The 18,139-nt window shown below is 43.6% G+C and overlaps 1 protein-coding gene across 1 annotated transcript in view; it reads right to left on the minus strand.

The window, feature by feature from the left end:
* LOC109898403 (C-type mannose receptor 2) overlaps window positions 1–15,937 on the minus strand; it is a 41,794-nt gene extending 25,857 nt beyond the window's left edge. Inside the window, exons 1-7 of the mRNA XM_031833977.1 lie at window positions 15,687–15,937; window positions 9,335–9,769; window positions 3,074–3,247; window positions 2,760–2,924; window positions 2,356–2,469; window positions 805–948; window positions 96–287 (exon numbers count right to left, since the gene is read on the minus strand). Coding sequence (XP_031689837.1) covers window positions 96–287; window positions 805–948; window positions 2,356–2,469; window positions 2,760–2,924; window positions 3,074–3,247; window positions 9,335–9,769; window positions 15,687–15,804 — 1,342 coding nt within the window. The 5' untranslated portion in view covers window positions 15,805–15,937. The remainder of the gene's footprint in view (window positions 1–95; window positions 288–804; window positions 949–2,355; window positions 2,470–2,759; window positions 2,925–3,073; window positions 3,248–9,334; window positions 9,770–15,686) is intronic.
* Between the last annotated feature and the right edge of the window lie 2,202 nt (window positions 15,938–18,139).

The raw sequence follows: 18,139 nt of genomic DNA on the forward strand, positions 1-18,139 counted from the left end.
TCCCTTTCGAGACATGTACATTGTTGTGCTATCTGTGTAGCCGCCTGTCTTCGGGTTGAGGCACCTTTCCGTGACATGCTGCACTATCTGTGTACCTCGCTTGATGTTGTTGATGATGAACTCTAGTTCAGGCAGGGTGTGGAGGCTGACCAGGTTGGCCTCCATTTTCTGACAGGTTTTCTGAGCAGCGTCCCAGTCCACCTTCTCTGACGTCAGTCTGTAGCAGCCTGCCTGGAACGCCTGCCAGCCCACATCACACTCGTACTTCTCATCATCCGCCCACGAGTCTGCAGCCCACAGAGCAGAGACAGAGAGCAAACAGAAGGGAAATATACCCTATATTAACTATTTGTTAATACAGTAGCAAGCATATAACCCGATGGTAACACAAATCTATGATTTCTTTCTATGACTCTAACTGCTCACATACAGGGGGTGTAACTATCCATGAAACAACAAGCTACAGATGTATCTTAATTTGAGCCGGTTTGCCACAGCGGGAAAATAAGCCTGCAGCAACAGGAAATGTGAATTCTTATGTGGATTGTAACAAATTGACATTTTGTAGGTGTTGATACATTTTACGTAAAGGAAAATCAAGTCTGAATTTTGAAAGTGGAAATTACAAACATTCTAAAACTTTCTAAAAACTCAAATATACTAAAAATGTGCCTTTCCTGTTTTGCAGGACAATTCTCAGCAACAGAAGAGTGATCAAATTAAGCTCCTACAGCTGTCAAAGCTTTAGCGGGGAGGATTTGATAAGGAGGTCTAGAGTCTCGGCCGGAGACTAGGCAGACGTACCGGTGGTGAAGGGGTCCAGGGTGGCATTGGGTCTCTTCTTACAGACATAGGGAAGGGCTACAGAGCAGTCTCTGTTCTGCCAGCGGCCGGACGACTCTGTCCTGATCGCCGCACAGTTCTCCTCATCCACATGGCTCGGCTGGTCTGGGATTGAAATACAACACATATTGTGAGATAGAAAGAAGGGAACGTTAGATGTTATCTGTGTAGTCTGTGGTGTTGGTGTTGTAAACAGATGGCAGAGGTTGGGTTGGGTTAAACAGATGGCAGAGGTTGGGTTGGGTTAAACAGATGGTTGAGGATGGATGAGGTTGGGTTAAACGGATGGTTGAGGATGGATGAGGTTGGGTTAAAAGGATGGTTGAGGATGGATGAGGATTGGGTTAAAATGCGTAGGTTGGCATTTATTGTCATGAATATTGCCCTGAAGGCAGCTCTGCAGAGTGGTCACTTGCTGGCATAGCCACAAAATCATAAAATCTGATTTTAAACTTAACCATAACCCTAACACTGATAACCCTAACCTTAAATTAAGCCCAAACGCTCATTTTCCTTTTCATACATTTTTACTATATAGCCAATTTGGACTTTTCAGCTGGCCCATCGAGCGAAGATCGCTCTGGTCTGCTTCCAGGGGAAGATTCATGACAATAAGCATCAATCTGCTTTTAAAGGAGGGTTGATGATGGTTGAGGTTGGGTTGGGTTAAAACGATGGTTGAGGATGGATGAGGTTGGGTTAAACAGATGGTTGAGGATAGTTGAGGTTGGGTTAAAAAGATGGTTGAGGATGGTTGAGGTTGGGTTAAAAAGATGGTTGAGGATGGTTGAGGTTGGGTTAAAAAGATGGTTGAGGTTGGGTTGAGTTAAACAGATGGTTGAGGATGGTTGAGGTTGGGTTGGGTTAAACAGATGGTTGAGGAAGGTTGAGGTTGAGTTAAACAGATGGTTGAGGTTGAGGTTGGGTTAAACAGATGGTTGATGATGGTTGAGGTTGGGTTGAGTTAAACAGATGGTTGAGGATGGTTGGGTTGGGTTAAACAGATGGTTGAGGATGGTTGAGGTTGGGTTAAACAGATGGTTGAGGTTGGGTTGGGTAAAACAGAAGGTTGAGGATGGTTGAGGTTGGGTTGGGTTAAACAGATGGTTGAGGATGGTTGAGGTTGGGTTGGGTTAAACAGATGGTTGAGGATGGTTGAGGTTGAGTTGAGTTAAACAGATGGTTGAGGTTGGGTTGGGTTAAACAGGTGGTTGAGGATGGTTGAGGTTGAGTTGAGTTAAACAGATGGTTGAGGTTGGGTTAAACAGATGGTTGAGGATGGTTGAGGTTGGGTTAAAAAGATGGTTGAGGATGGATGAGGTTGGGTTGGGTTAAAAAGATGGTTGAGGATGGTTATGGCTGGGTTAAAAAGATGGTTGAGGTTGGGTTAAACAGATGGTTGAGGATGGTTGAGGTTGGGTTAAACAGATGGTTGAGGATGGTTGAGGTTGGGTTAAACAGATGGTTGAGGATGGTTGAGGTTGGGTTGGGTTAAAGGCAGTGTTCTCTCACCGTTCTCCCAGTTGAGGTATTTGAGCGGGGAGGAGTCAGCCCACTGCCAACCTCCGCTGATGTCCAGGTCATTCAGACCGATCCACAGAGCAGCACTGTAACCAGTCAGCAAACCTACAGCAGCGGGGAGAGACTTCTCTTAAAAACCTAAGATGTCCCCATATTAACCCGAGACAAGAACACACTCTACCTCTTTAAAACTATTGGAGAAGAGGTAAGTTGGGAAGAGATGGTAACACTTGATTTTAAGGTATCCTTTTAAATGGCTTATAAATGCTTAATACATAGTTGTATACCAGTAATGTTTAATACCAGTTCATAACACACCTATAAACACATTTCCATCAAACCGAGAATGTTGTAGCACAGAGGACTGAATTTTAGCCTCTCCTCTGGCCTCCTACCGTTGATGTAGGTCTGCTCATGCAGCTTGGTGATACTGAGCAGGTCAGCCCTCTGCTGTTGGCAGCTGATGCGAGCCTCGCTCCATGACAGGGTGGCCTGGAAGTTGAACTGGTAGCAGCTGTCTGTCAGGGGGTCTGTGTCCCAGAACGTCTCACAGTCATTGCCTGGCAGGGGGAGAGAGAGAGAGAGAGAGAGAGAGAGAGAGAGAGAGAGAGAGGGGAGGGAAGGAGAAACAGAGATCATTGCAAGGGGAAAAAGTCATAAAGAAACATAGAGTCTGTGGTGTGTGTGGGGGGGGGGGGGGGTGACTCACTCTTAACAGGACAGAAGCCCCAGCGTTCGTCCTTGGCATAGTCGAAGGTGGTGGCACACCACAGGTGACCGTCCTCTCTGCCAATACTGGTGCAGTTGTGGAACCACTGGCCATCGTACATGAAGGGCAGGTAGCAGGGCCGACCGTGAGAGTTCCCCTGGATAGTATAGATCTCTGCAAAGGCACACGATGGAAAGACTTCACATCCCAGGAAGCACGGAAGCTCCACTTCCTGTCCCATATTGATTTGTGTGGACCGTTTTACTGAGTAAACAAATATGTGTACTCAAAGACATGAGAAATAAATACTAGATATATTGCAGGAAATGAAGACACACGCCAAAGTGTGATTTTGGACCAAAAGGTATGGGAAAGCTCATCAGATGTAAACAATAAACCAAAATAGACCAGATAATGGAAAAACAATCAAATGATTTTCACCTGAAAAATATATAACTGAGGACAAAGCTTTTGAAAACTCAATACACTGTCTCAAACTAAAAATGTATGCCAGAAAAATGACAAGGGTAGAAAGGATACTCCTTCCAAAAAAACTTATGAAATAATGAGTTTAATTTCTAAGCAGCTGTTTTAGTTATTTTTCCAGTCTATTATGAGACTGCCATGTATAAACTAAACTTATTTTTTGAGAGGTGAATGAACATTACTTTGAATGAAACCTGATCTCCACAGTTTGACAAAAAGCCCAGGGGTTGCCACGGTAGCCTCTGCATTCCACTGGATGGCGGGGTATGAAGGAAAGGGCAGCAGGGGGAAAACGCAAATCAACTCTCCAAGACACGGTGGAGAAAGAGAGAGAGAGAGGGAAGAGAGCGAGCAAAGAAAGATAGGTAGATCGAGGAAAGAGAGAGCGAGAGAGAAGAGCGGGGAGAGAGAGAGAGAGAGAGAGAGAGAGAGAGAGAGAGAGAGAAGAGAGAGAGAGAGAGAGAAGAGCGGGGAAAGAGAGAGAGAGAGAAGAGCGAGGAAAGAGAGAGAAAGGGTGAGGGAGAAAGGGAGAAAGAGAGTGGTAGAGAGAGAGAGAGAGAGAGAGAGAGAGAGAGAGAGAGAGAGAGAGAGAAGAGCGAGGAAAGAGAGAGAAAGGTTGAGGGAGAAAGGGAGAAAGAGAGTGGTAGAGAGAGGTAGAGAGAGAGCTGTAAAAGAGAAAGACTAGAAGGGTGTTTGCGATGTTACCAAAACACACAGAGAACTAGCCAGGCCCATGGAAAGTAGGGCATATGTGTTAAAACAAAACTGGGAAAGGCCTAGAAAGTTCCCTCCCTCCTTCATTCCCAACTCTCCTCCACCAGTGGCTGGTTCGTGTCAAGCTGCTAGCCTGCTAGCTACACAGCGGGGTGACTAATGTCCGTGGCATTCATTATTCAGCAGCCTGTTGACTTCACAAAAGCAAGTTGTGAGGAATGGCAGTTCAAAATTACAAATGCCCGTTTGCCTCGCCACAAAAAAAGGCAAGAAAAGAAGGAGAGGAAAGATAGAGGAGAAAGGTAAAGGAGAGGAAAGATAGGGGAGAAAAGTAAAGAAGGAGAGGAAAGATAGAGGAGAAAGATAAAGAAGGAGAGGAAAGATAGAGGAGAAAAGTAAAGAAGGAGAGGAAAGATAGGGGAGAAAAGTAAAGAAGGAGAGGAAAGATAGGGGAGAAAAGTAAAGAAGGAGAGGAAAGATAGAGGAGGAAAGTAAAGAAGGAGAGGAAAGATAGAGGAGAAAAGTAAAGAAGGAGATGAAAGATAGAGGAGAAAAGTAAAGAAGGAGAGGAAAGATAGAGGAGGAAGGTAAAGGAGAGGAAAGATAGAGGAGAAAGGTAAAGGAGAGGAAAGATAGAGGAGAAAGATAAAGAAGGAGAGGAAAGATAGAGGAGAAAAGTAAAGAAGGAGAGGAAAGATAGAGGAGAAAGGTAAAGAAGGAGAGGAAAGATAGAGGAGGAAAGTAAAGAAGGAGAGGAAAGATAGAGGAGAAAAGTAAAGAAGGAGAGGAAAGATAGAGGAGAAAAGTAAAGAAGGAGAGGAAAGATAGAGGAGAAAGGTAAAGAAGGAGAGGAAAGATAGAGGAGAAAGGTAAAGAAGGAGAGGAAAGATAGAGGAGAAAGTTAAAGAAGGAGAGGAAAGATAGAGGAGAAAAGTAAAGAAGGAGAGGAAAGATAGAGGAGAAAAGTAAAGAAGGAGAGGAAAGATAGAGGAGAAAGGTAAAGGAGAGGAAAGATAGAGGAGAAAGGTAAAGGAGAGGAAAGATAGAGGAGAAAGATAAAGAAGGAGAGGAAATATAGAGGAGAAAAGTAAAGAAGGAGAGGAAAGATAGAGGAGAAAAGTAAAGAAGGAGAGGAAAGATAGGGGAGAAAAGTAAAGAAGGAGAGGAAAGATAGAGGAGGAAAGTAAAGAAGGAGAGGAAAGATAGAGGAGAAAAGTAAAGAAGGAGAGGAAAGATAGAGGAGAAAAGTAAAGAAGGAGAGGAAAGATAGAGGAGAAAGGTAAAGGAGAGGAAAGATAGAGGAGAAAGGTAAAGGAGAGGAAAGATAGAGGAGAAAGATAAAGAAGGAGAGGAAAGATAGAGGAGAAAAGTAAAGAAGGAGAGGAAAGATAGGGGAGAAAAGTAAAGAAGGAGAGGAAAGATAGAGGAGGAAAGTAAAGAAGGAGAGGAAAGATAGAGGAGAAAAGTAAAGAAGGAGATGAAAGATAGAGGAGAAAAGTAAAGAAGGAGAGGAAAGATAGAGGAGAAAGGTAAAGGAGAGGAAAGATAGAGGAGAAAGGTAAAGGAGAGGAAAGATAGAGGAGAAAGATAAAGAAGGAGAGGAAAGATAGAGGAGAAAAGTAAAGAAGGAGAGGAAAGATAGAGGAGAAAGGTAAAGAAGGAGAGGAAAGATAGAGGAGGAAAGTAAAGAAGGAGAGGAAAGATAGAGGAGAAAAGTAAAGAAGGAGAGGAAAGATAGAGGAGAAAAGTAAAGAAGGAGAGGAAAGATAGAGGAGAAAGGTAAAGAAGGAGAGGAAAGATAGAGGAGAAAGGTAAAGAAGGAGAGGAAAGATAGAGGAGAAAGGTAAAGAAGGAGAGGAAAGATAGAGGAGAAAAGTAAAGAAGGAGAGGAAAGATAGAGGAGAAAAGTAAAGAAGGAGAGGAAAGATAGAGGAGAAAGGTAAAGGAGAGGAAAGATAGAGGAGAAAGGTAAAGGAGAGGAAAGATAGAGGAGAAAGATAAAGAAGGAGAGGAAATATAGAGGAGAAAAGTAAAGAAGGAGAGGAAAGATAGAGGAGGAAAGTAAAGAAGGAGAGGAAAGATAGAGGAGAAAAGTAAAGAAGGAGAGGAAAGATAGAGGAGGAAAGTAAAGAAGGAGAGGAAAGATAGAGGAGAAAAGTAAAGAAGGAGATGAAAGATAGAGGAGAAAAGTAAAGAAGGAGAGGAAAGATAGAGGAGAAAGGTAAAGGAGAGGAAAGATAGAGGAGAAAGGTAAAGGAGAGGAAAGATAGAGGAGAAAGATAAAGAAGGAGAGGAAAGATAGAGGAGAAAAGTAAAGAAGGAGAGGAAAGATAGGGGAGAAAAGTAAAGAAGGAGAGGAAAGATAGAGGAGGAAAGTAAAGAAGGAGAGGAAAGATAGAGGAGAAAAGTAAAGAAGGAGAGGAAAGATAGAGGAGAAAGGTAAAGGAGAGGAAAGATAGAGGAGAAAGGTAAAGAAGGAGAGGAAAGATAGAGGAGAAAAGTAAAGAAGGAGAGGAAAGATAGAGGAGAAAAGTAAAGAAGGAGAGGAAAGATAGAGGAGAAAGGTAAAGAAGGAGAGGAAAGATAGAGGAGAAAAGGAAAGAAGGAGAGGAAAGATAGAGGAGAAAGGTAAAGGAGAGGAAAGATAGAGGAGGAAAGTAAAGAAGGAGAGGAAAGATAGAGGAGAAAGGTAAAGAAGGAGAGGAAAGATAGAGGAGAAAAGTAAAGAAGGAGAGGAAAGATAGAGGAGGAAGGTAAAGAAGGAGAGGAAAGATAGAGGAGAAAAGTAAAGAAGGAGAGGAAAGATAGAGGAGGAAGGTAAAGAAGGAGAGGAAAGATAGAGGAGAAAAGTAAAGAAGGAGAGGAAAGATAGAGGAGAAAGGTAAAGAAGGAGAGGAAAGATAGAGGAGAAAGGTAAAGAAGGAGAGGAAAGATAGAGGAGAAAGGTAAAGAAGGAGAGGAAAGATAGAGGAGAAAGGTAAAGAAGGAGAGGAAAGATAGAGGAGAAAGGTAAAGAAGGAGAGGAAAGATAGAGAAAAGTAAAGAAGGAGAGGAAAGATAGAGGAGAAAGGTAAAGGAGAGGAAAGATAGAGGAGAAAGGTAAAGGAGAGGAAAGATAGAGAAAAGTAAAGAAGGAGAGGAAAGATAGAGGAGAAAGGTAAAGGAGAGGAAAGATAGAGGAAAGTAAAGAAGGAGAGGAAAGATAGAGGAGGAAAGTAAAGAAGTCGTTTTCTGGACTTAGGTTGTCGGAAATATGGTTTTAATTGCAGTCAGACAGGCTAGAGACAGTATTTCACAGACTAAGGCCAGCAGAAAGGCTGTCAGTGCAACTTAAATTATGACATTTGATATCTGTATGAATAATAATACTAATAATAGTGGAAACGAGGCTTTGCTTCAAGACCACACTGCTAACCCTTAAGCGGGGGCTTCAACTCCTGAGTCCTACATAAGCACTAACATACCGTAGGCTGAAGCTGGGCGATATGGACAAAAATCCATATTGTGATAAATTGCCTGAATTGATGCGATGATGATAAATAGAAGGATAGTTTATAACATTAATGTGCAACAAGTTTTTTAAACGTTTCCTTTAAACTACTACTAGTCTGATGGTTGTAGCCATCAACTGTCCCATTAACAATCACCCACATTAACACACTTATTTCATTTCAAACTTCACATTCCTCTAGTATAGGCTACGTATCGTAATGAACGATATCAGGAAAATGCCCGCGATAAATGATTGTTATGGTCGGTGTCGATCATTTCCGGTTTAATGTCCCAGCTCTACCGTGGTCTATGCGAGGGCAAGGGCATTCCACTGTTTACGTCTTGAGTTTACGAACACAGAGAGAGAGGGCTTTCCTTAGCTGTCTAGCTGGCGGGCTGCCAGTCAGTCATACAGTCAACAGAGAGGCCCAGGGCAAAAAAAATTGCAGCGTGCGTCTGAACAGACACAGCTGTACCCTCCTCAACAGTGCAACACAGCTGACTAACCCTGCCTCAGCATTTCATTTACAAGCACTGTTGGGAGAAATAGAGACAAACCATATTCTGACTTGTATTTTATATTGCAAAATGGCTGACTCCCCTGTTCTACCAGATTCAAACTAATGTCTTGTTGCTCCATCAACCAACAAGTAACCAACACTTTATATAATTACAATTGAAGTCGGAAGTTTACATACACTTAGGTTGGAGTCATTAAAACTCGTTTTTCAACCACTTTTCAACCACCAAAAAATTGTTTACAGACAGATTATTTCACTTATAATTCACTGTATCACAATTCCAGTGGGTCAGAGGTTAACATACACTAAGTTGACTGTGTCTTTAAACAGCTTGGAAAATTCCAGAAAATGATGTCATGGCTTCTGGTCCACCGGTGATGTCCTCTGGTCTGATGAAACAAAAATAGAACTGTTTGGCCATAATGACCATCATAATGAGCATCATGTTGTGAGGGTGCTTTGCTGCAGGAGGGACTGGTGCACTTCACAAAATAGATGGCGTCATGTGTGCGAGCAAAGTGTGTGCGAGCAAGGCTTTGTGAAACCTGACTCAGTTACACCAGCTCTGTCAGGAGGAATGGGACAAAATTCACCCAACTTATTGTGAGAAGCTTGTGGAAGGCTACCCGAAACGTTTGACCCAAGTTAAACAATTTAAAGGAAATGCTACCAAATACCAATTGAGTGTATGTAAACTTCTGACAAACTGGGAATGTGATGAAAGAAATAAAAGCTGAAATAAATAATTATCTCTACTATTATTCTGACATTTCACATACTTAAAATAAAGAGGTGATCCTAACTGATCTAAGACAGGGAAGTTTACTAGGATTAAATGTCAGGAATTGTGAAAAACTGAGTTTAAATATATTTGGCTAAGCTGTATGTAAACTTCCGACTTCAACTGTACATGTCAGTCATTTCCTGGCCAGAATGACTCAACTTACACTTGAATTTATCAGACAAAGAGTACCAAAATAGCCTCATCAACCCTTTGTAATCCACTGGAATGACTTTGTAAACCAGAAGCAGAAGCTCTTCTACTTACCACGATAGGCCCTAGAACAAAGGTCCTGATCGTCCCCAAAGAGCCTCCACTTGAGCCCCTCCCGTGGGGGCTTGACATCCGAGGCCACCACTGAGGAGTTAGCGGAGGGGTTAACAGGGTGCGAGGGTGACGGCATGTACAGGTTGAGGTTCTCCAACACATGGACACAGTACCAGGTCCATCGGACCCCTGGAGGCTCTCTGTCACAGGGGTAGACGCCCAGTGGTGAGGCGTCCTCCCTGGAGCTGTAGTTGCCTGTTGTCAGGCCCAGGCACAGAGAGGAGCCTAGGTTGAAGAGCCGGCCCCTGGTCACCCACTTCCACTTCTGGGCGTCATCCTCGCAAGACTCGGACAGGGACAGGGAGTGACCCTGCACCCCTAGACAGCCCTGAGCCCCCTCGTGGAAGAACACAAACACATCACCATTCACAGGCTCTGTGGAGAGAGAGATAGAGAAACAGAGAAAGAGAGACACACACATAGAGAGATACAAAGAGAGAGAGAGAGAGAGAGAGAGAGAGAGAGAGAGAGAGAGAGAGAGAGAGAGAGAGGGGACAGTCAATAACACTGTTCAGAAATGATTCCATCTTTAGCTGCTAATGTGGAGAGAGCCAGGAACACGATCAATATCACTGTTAATGGATGTCCTGCTTTGTTAGAGCAAGCATATTTCAGCTGGTCGTGGTGCTGTCGAAAGGCTAGCTTCCTCACAACGATACCTAGCCCACTGTCATGTCTCCTCTCACATCTATGACAAAGCAGGCAAAAAAAGTTGGAGAAAGAAATCATTTAATTAGCATATTTAAAAGACCAAAGGAGGCTCTAAAACCTGTATCAACTTAAGCAGACATTGACCCAGGTTATGTGTCTAGACATGTGTTAATTGGACGGGCCTGCTGCATTGAAAATGTAGTTGCACGTGTTTTTTCACGCGTCTATTAGCATTGGTAATGTCTATGTATTTGTTATTTCCTATCAGACTCTGGGACATTTGCCCCATTTCAGACATGTGACCTGGAATGACCTTTCTCCTCACGGGGAGTCTGTGGTCTGAATGTCATGTGAGGGAAGGTTGGCTGAAGAACGAAATGAGGACTGGGCGGTTTGGGGGTTTTGGGGGACTGGTTTGGAACTTTATCAGGAGAAAATGTCTGGTTTCATATTTGAAGATGTTTCTGTTGTCAATATCGGATGATATTACATGTCATTACTTCACTTAATTATGTCAGTAATTTACCCAGACCGAGTAACCCTACATTTAACTCTCAAAAACGTTACAATGAAATGTCATGAACTGTACCTTGGCTTATTTCATCCTCATGTAGTAATGTATATGTCAATGTGCCATGCACATTGGGTCTCCACTGTAGGCTCTGTGTAAGACCAGAGTAAGTATACTGTATACACTCCAAGCCTGTATGAACTGAAAAGAGGAGGAGGTAGAGAGAAAGTGAGATATTTAACTCTGAGCTAGCTAGACGATACTGGCTGGACTCCAGCCTCTATGACTGGAATGTCGGGAAGAAAACCCAACAGCCATCCAAAAAACCCAGTGTGGTTTTCTCTCATTCCCACTTCTTCTCCAATATTTTCTTTTTATTCTCCTGCAAGGGGGGGGGGGGGGGGTGCGGAGATTGGGAGGTTAAGGCCAGGTGATTCAAAAGTGTGCGCACTGGTGGAAGAGAGCGAGAGATGGGGCGAAAGATGGAAAGGGAGAGAAAGACAGGAAGAAAGAGAGGAGGGGGAGAGCAGCTGTGATGTTAAGCGAACACAAAGAGCAAGGAGAGAAAAGGAATGACCCCAAAACAAACAGAAGCTCTCCTTAGTGAATCTGGGTCCAGAGAAACAGAGAGAGAGCGTCAGCATTCCTCCTTCACGGGGCCCTCCGAGGGGCCAGGAAGTAGAGAAGGTGGGACAGATCACTGGGCGTTGGGCTGGACATAGGGAAAGGGGGGATACCTAGTCAGTCGCACAGCTGGAGGCATTCAACTGAAATGTGTCTTCCGCATTTAACCCCTTCTGAATCAGATGGTACTGGTATGGGGGTACTTCAGTCCATACACAGAACAGGGGTCCTGGCCTGTAGCACAAAAAACCTCCTCAAGTCATCTAATCGGTCCACTGTAGCTCTCTCACAGAACTAGCAACACCGCCCTTGCAGCACTACCAACACTAAAACGACGGAGAAGCTCCACAAAAAGAGTCCCTACAAAAGTTGTTATAAAGCAGACCTTCAATCAGTGTGTAGCACTGTTTTTCTCAAGACTCACACAACCTCCGTTGCGACGTTGTTGAGAAATAATAGTCAGCTTGTGGCCTTGGTCGGCTTCCAGATGCTGCGAACGCTGTAGTTACAAAACACAATGGCTGCGTGGTTCCACGGAGCTGTGAGAGCCTCCACCGGCAGTGCTTTGTACAGTGTAATCAGATACAATTACCAGCTGGAGCCGACTGCTGCAGACGTCTCCTTGTAGCAACCTGTTGTTAGTCCTGTTTGCTGTCCACTAATTGTGACGCAGTAAAGAGTCAGAAGTCAAAAGACCTTTTCTCACCTGGTAACGGGGCACCTCTGGAAACATCTGTACTCGGCACTCTTAGAAGAAAGTGTTCCAAAATGTTTTATTTATTTATTTAACCTTTATTTCATTAGGCAAGTCAGTTAAGAACAAATTCCTATTTACAATGACGTCCTACACCGCCCAAACCCTAACGACGCTGGGCCAATTGCGGGGCCGCCATATGGGACTCCCAATCCCGGCCGGTTGTGATACAGCCTGGAATCGAATATGGGCCTGTAGTGACGCCTCTAGCACTGAGATGCAGTGCCATTACACCGCTGCGCCACTCGGGAGCCCAGTTCTGCAGATGTCGCCATTTGAAGAACCCTTTTTGGTTCCAGGTAGAACTATTTTGGGTTCCATGTAAAAAACCTCTGTGGAAAAGGTTCTACCTGGAACCAAAAAGGGTTCTTCAAAGGGTTCTCCTATTGGGACAGCTGAAGAACCCTTTTTGGTTCTAGATAGCACCTTCGTCATTGAAGTAAAAGAATGAGATTCCAACAGACAAAAAGCAACTGAATGTCTTAACATTGACAAGTCTGCCTTTCCATGAGTTTATAATGTCAGACTCCTATTATTAACGTAACACAATCCATAACAGTCTGGAATTTTAAAAAAACGTTCCATGGAGTCATTTCTCTCCAGGGAACTCATTGTCTGTCATTTCCATTAAATGGCACGTGTTCAATAACCTTGCTACAGTTACTCAAGCATTCTCTACAGATCTCCAACAGCAAAGATAAACTGAGTCCTGTTAATGCCATACCGTATGGACCCTGTAGAGCAGACCGCTCAGCAAAGTCGCTGTCTTTGATGCCTCTCAACTCAATGATGTTTCTTAGTTTTTGTTCCATGCCAAAACATTTAGCAGTGCTCCCAGCTACCTCGGGTCTGAAAATCCAAACTTTCTATTTGTTATTTTAATTGGCTCTACTCTGCCATGACAGGCAATCCACCCCAGCTGTGAGCAGATTACAGGATCAACTTCGCCCTTCCCAAATTTGTCAAAACACTGTACAGAACAATGAATTCATTTTGGACATCTACAGCGCTGACTTAAGCTCTGAGGCAAGCCGCGCTGCCTCCAGTAGTGTGTGATGTCCCTGACAAGGCTTACATAACGATGGTTGTGGCCACGCTAACGCTTGGCTTAGCAACACTCCCGACGGTGTGGTAAGAGGAGTTTGTAGGAGACGTACATTTTATTAAAAGCCGCCTGATGTCATTTTGTCTTCTGTCGTGATGAGAATAAGAGCCACAACAACAGGAATGTTTGTTTTCTGTTGCTACCAAGGCAGTGAAACTGGGACTCCCTGTTAGGGGATGACCAATTTCCCACAGGCTATGACTAGTACCCAACAAGCTGGGTGCTGATGTTACTGATGTTGTGAAGTAGAAGCTCTTAACTTCTCAAAGTGCTCAAAGCTGGGCCCTGCAGCTGTGTTTTGAAGTGCTGATTCAACCTCAGACGGCTCTGCCAAGTAAAGGACAAACTTTGAATGTAATTCCAGAAGCGGATTTGAAAGTGTTTGATGTGAATACAGTGAAGCACAGATGAACAGCTTCACTGAATCTTGGCGAAAGTTAAACCTTGGGGAAATACAACCAGAACAACACCCATCTAGCCTGATGCCTCCTCTCCCTCTCTCCCACTCCCTGCCCCGTCACCCTACTTAGACCCACGCCAGTTTCCTGCTGCAAAAGAGAGAGGCTTAAACCTGCAGCCAAGAACAACGGAACACAAGGAGCCAAGAGCAGAGAGGTTGATGTTCCCAGAGACCACCTTCTTCTCCTCCAACACTGGCTGGTGTGTTGATGAGGTCTCTCTGGGCGTGGGGGTGTGAGCAGGGCACTGGAGCTGGAGGACAGAGGTCCAATGGAGGCTGAGGTACACGAAACCAAGGTGACAGACTTGATCCACACTGAGGTGAGACGTACTGTAGAGATGGAGGCACTGGGACTGGGAACCATATTGGGATGTCAATTTGAGATAACAAGCATTTTACTCCCATAGATGTTGAAGCAAAGTTGGAGTAAAAGTGTGGGTGGATGTTATTGGATAAGAACAACAACGATGATAGATTCTGGTATCAGGTTAAAGACCCCCAGGTCTAGATGAGGGTCTGGTGGTGGGACCAAAGGATTGTCCCTTGAACCTTTTTCTTATTTTGACAGATGTTTGAGATGAAAGGGGACGCTTGTTTACCGGGTAAGCTTTATAAAACAGAACATCTCCTTGTTCAGTAAAAACAACAACCAACAAATTGACAGGACATTCTCCAGCCTGTTAGTATGTTTGTTTTTATTTATTTTATGACAGTCCAGGCCAGCCTCTGACACTGCTGGAAGAGGTGGTAGGCCCCCACCCAGGAAACATCTCAGTGGGAGGGGAGGAGAAGCAGCAGTGAGTGGGTGGGATTTGTTAGGGGCTGATCAGCCCTTTAGTGGGTGGTTGGGGGGGGGATTTGTTAGGGGATGATCAGGCTGTTGGCTTCCTGCTTTCTGTACAGCTCGAGTCCAAAGACACAGAGGTGGGACCTGAAATTCCTCCATGATCCTAAAGGTAAGACCGAGCCCCAGGATAGAGACCTGTTCTGAGACCTGTACACTCAGGTAGACCTCAGGTTGTGAATTAAGTGTCTAAAAGACAGAATAAATAGAAATGGTGGAAAACAAGAACGAAAGCATGTGAATGAGAGATCTGCCTTGCCTTTGCAGTCGGCAAACAAACCCAGTAACATCTGCACTGCAGGTGTAACAGTTAGACACAACAGTATATCTGGCCCTTACATGACATTGTGTTGAGATGACGCAACTGTTCTTTTCCTCAGAGAAATCACACAGAAACCAAAAACAATGACTGTAATAACACAGCAATAACAGAAACCTGGTCAATTACAGTGTATGGTCGTCTTATTCATGTCATCACCTTGAATCATCATACTCAGCTTTGTTGACACTGTTTCCTCTCCCTTGTACTAACTGAACTAATTCTGACCCCATAACACACAATGTATATTCCGGGGGGGAGACCCCCATATCAAAGAACTGAATAGATCTTGTTCAAAGTTCAATTCCCTCTGGATTTGTGATCTAGGGTCGGCCAAGTAAGTTTAAGTTCTGTTTCCACTTGGGAGGAATTGAGGATTTCAGTTTTTAGTTAGGCCCACCTCGAAAAGTTGTCGACACATTGTCTTTCATTTCAGAGTGGCAGTGTGGTATTTCTCAAATTAACTGTTATAGCCTAGTGTTATCAGTCTTCATTAATGTAATATAGCTATTTTTTTAAAACCTAGATTTAATCTCTACAAATCGACCCATAGCATGCCTAGGAGTAAGGCAGGTCAGTGTTCAAAAGCGAGAGGTCACTGTCGTGGCAATAGGCCTACACGGTAGTGAGAAAGACTAAAAAGGGGACCGAGAAGAGATGGACATAATTGTATAACAGGATGTAAGGGTCACATCTGCCTGCGGGGCAGTCCCATACCAGCTTACAGAGGAAGGACACGGAGGTGTAGGACATGTATGGCATTTTAAGTTTCCAAAGATCCCCCCCCAGACACACACACACATACATCTGGTTCCACTTAGAATTCGGACTTTCGTGGCATTCCAATGGATCAGTGAATTTCAGATTTAAAAAGTACCAGTAAAATCCCACCAGGTCTCCTACCCCAAAACAAAAAAAAGCTAAATAAGCTTTAGGTGGATATTCAAACGTGCCATAACAAAGAGAGTCTGCGACTCTTGAATGAAAAGCCGAGAAGCATTCGACAGCAACATATTGTTCTTACCTGAAACGCTGCTGTTTAGTTCCAGACTAAAGATGAATAAATATAAAGTGCATTTGTAAAAGTGAAGGCATTTTTTCCATGTTCTCCTCGAATCCTTGTTTCGGTCGCAGCGTGGCATGCCCGCTATTGCTCAGCAAATTGTAAATCGGAGCAATTTTTTGAAAGCTTTTCTTTCGGGACGGATGGGTAGAGTGGTGGTGAGTATGATGGGGTGCAGAAGAGAGGAGGAGTAGAGTGGGCTCTGTGTCTTTTTAGTGCGTCGTTAAAAGTGAAGTTAGCAGACGCGTTGTGTCAGCGTCACCATACTCTAGCCCGCCTCACATGCATACACAGTTGTGCACAAACTAGACACATTTTGTTGCAGATATGCGTCATTGTATCTCAGAATCTCAGACATGCAACATTGTTACTTTGCATCTTCTTGAGATCTGCCCTGCTGTTACATTGTAACAACATCCCTGCTTGTGATACGCTACATGCTGCTAATATGTAGCCTAGCTACCCTAGGCCCATTTGTTTCCTTCAAAATAAGGTATTGGCATTACAAATATATATAATATATATATATATATATATTTACACCTATATACACTCGATTTAGCTTATTTAAAACTACAGTAAAGATTGAAAACAGAAATGTTTTATTTTACTAGATTCTGGCTCATAGAATCATTCCCCAAATCAGCAGTGGGGTGACAGTTAAAGCACACAGATCATCCAAGTGAGATTGCAACAAGAAACACTTTTTACAAAGCTAACTCATAAATATGTTTTTAAAAATGCTAAAGTGATAGCTTCTTGGCCTCCACCGTTGTGAAGAAAGTATTCTGGATGATTTGATTATCACAGTATTGCTGTCCCTTCCTCGTGAATCAATTAAGATGCCATGGTGCACATAGTTTCACATGGAGTCGTCTTTATTCACCCCTGGAATGATTCCGTGTTGGGGATTGGTAGTGGTGGATGTGGGGGAAAGTGGAAACAATCCCATGTCAATCTGTTGGGAAATGCAAGAATGATGCATCAATCAGAACAATCTTACATTGGTGGACAATGTGGGAGTGTGTGCACAATCTGCACATGTATCCTAACAGATCAAAGCTGGTGTCCCTGATGTGTTGGCTTCATCCTCTCTCTTGTGAACACAGACATTGTTGGACCATTAGCAGTATGTATGGCTCAGGGCCCTGTCTGTCTCCCTCTCCACTGATCGTTATTGATCTGTGGCTTTGGCAGTGCACTGCACACAACCACACTCAGTTTAACATACAGAGTATAGAAAGAGAGATGTTGAAATCAGACCGCGGACCCCCTGCAGCACCTCGGGGTCCGTGGACCCCACTTTGAGAAGCCCTGGGGAGCATAGACGGGTTGGTTGTTTAGCAACAAAACACATAAGAAAAAATGGGGCAAAACATACAGTGTTGGTTTAGATTGTTGACATGTAAACTATATTTACTCAAAATGTTTATTGAAAACAAATACATTTGCACAAGGAGCACTTGTTTCTCAAATACATCATTACAGTTGTTGGTTAGCTAGCGAATTTGAGCCATATTAGCATAGACATGAGTCAAAACACCTCAACACAGTATCAACGAGATGAAACTAGCCACCTACGATTCCCCACATGGTTGTTAGCTATTTTAATCATACCACCACATGGCCTTCTTCCTCATCGATGTGCCCACATTCTCGTGACGTTGTCAGCCAACCCGTCTCTAGGTCATTCAGACTTTTCCATCAGGTTTGGTTTCCCCCACTTCGTTATATTAATTTTATATTTTTGTCATTTAGCAGACGCTCTTATCCAGAGCGACTAGGATTAAGTGCCTTGCTCAAGGGCACGTCGACAGATCTCACTTACAGTTGAAGTCAGAAGTTTACATACACTTAGGTTGGAGTCATTAAAACTCGTTTTTCAACCACTCCACAAATTTCTTGTTAACAAACTATAGTTTTGGCAAGTCGGTTAGGACATCTACTTTGTGCATGACACAAGTCATTTTCTCAACAATTATTTACAGATTATTTCACTTATAATTCACTGTATCACAATTCCAGTGGGTCAGAAGTTTACATACACTAATTTGACTGCCTTCAAACAGCTTGGAAAATTCTAGAAAATGTCATGGCTTTAGAAGCTTCTGATAGGCTAATTGACATAATTTGAATCAATTGGAGGTGTACCTGTGGATGTATTTTAAGGCCTACCTTCAAACTGAGTGCCTCATTGCCTGACATTATGGGAAAATCCAAAGAAATCAGCCAAGACCTCCACACGTGTGGTTCATCCTTGGGAGCAATTTCCAAACGCCTGAAGGTGCCACGTTCATCTATACAAACAATAGTGCACAAGCATAAACACCATGTGACCACACAGCCGTCATACCGCTCAGTCTCCTAGAGATGAATGTACTTTGGTGCGAAAATTGCAAATCAATCCCAGAACA

This window comes from Oncorhynchus kisutch, linkage group LG10 (assembly GCF_002021735.2).
Source record: "Oncorhynchus kisutch isolate 150728-3 linkage group LG10, Okis_V2, whole genome shotgun sequence".
NCBI lineage: Eukaryota > Metazoa > Chordata > Actinopteri > Salmoniformes > Salmonidae > Oncorhynchus > Oncorhynchus kisutch.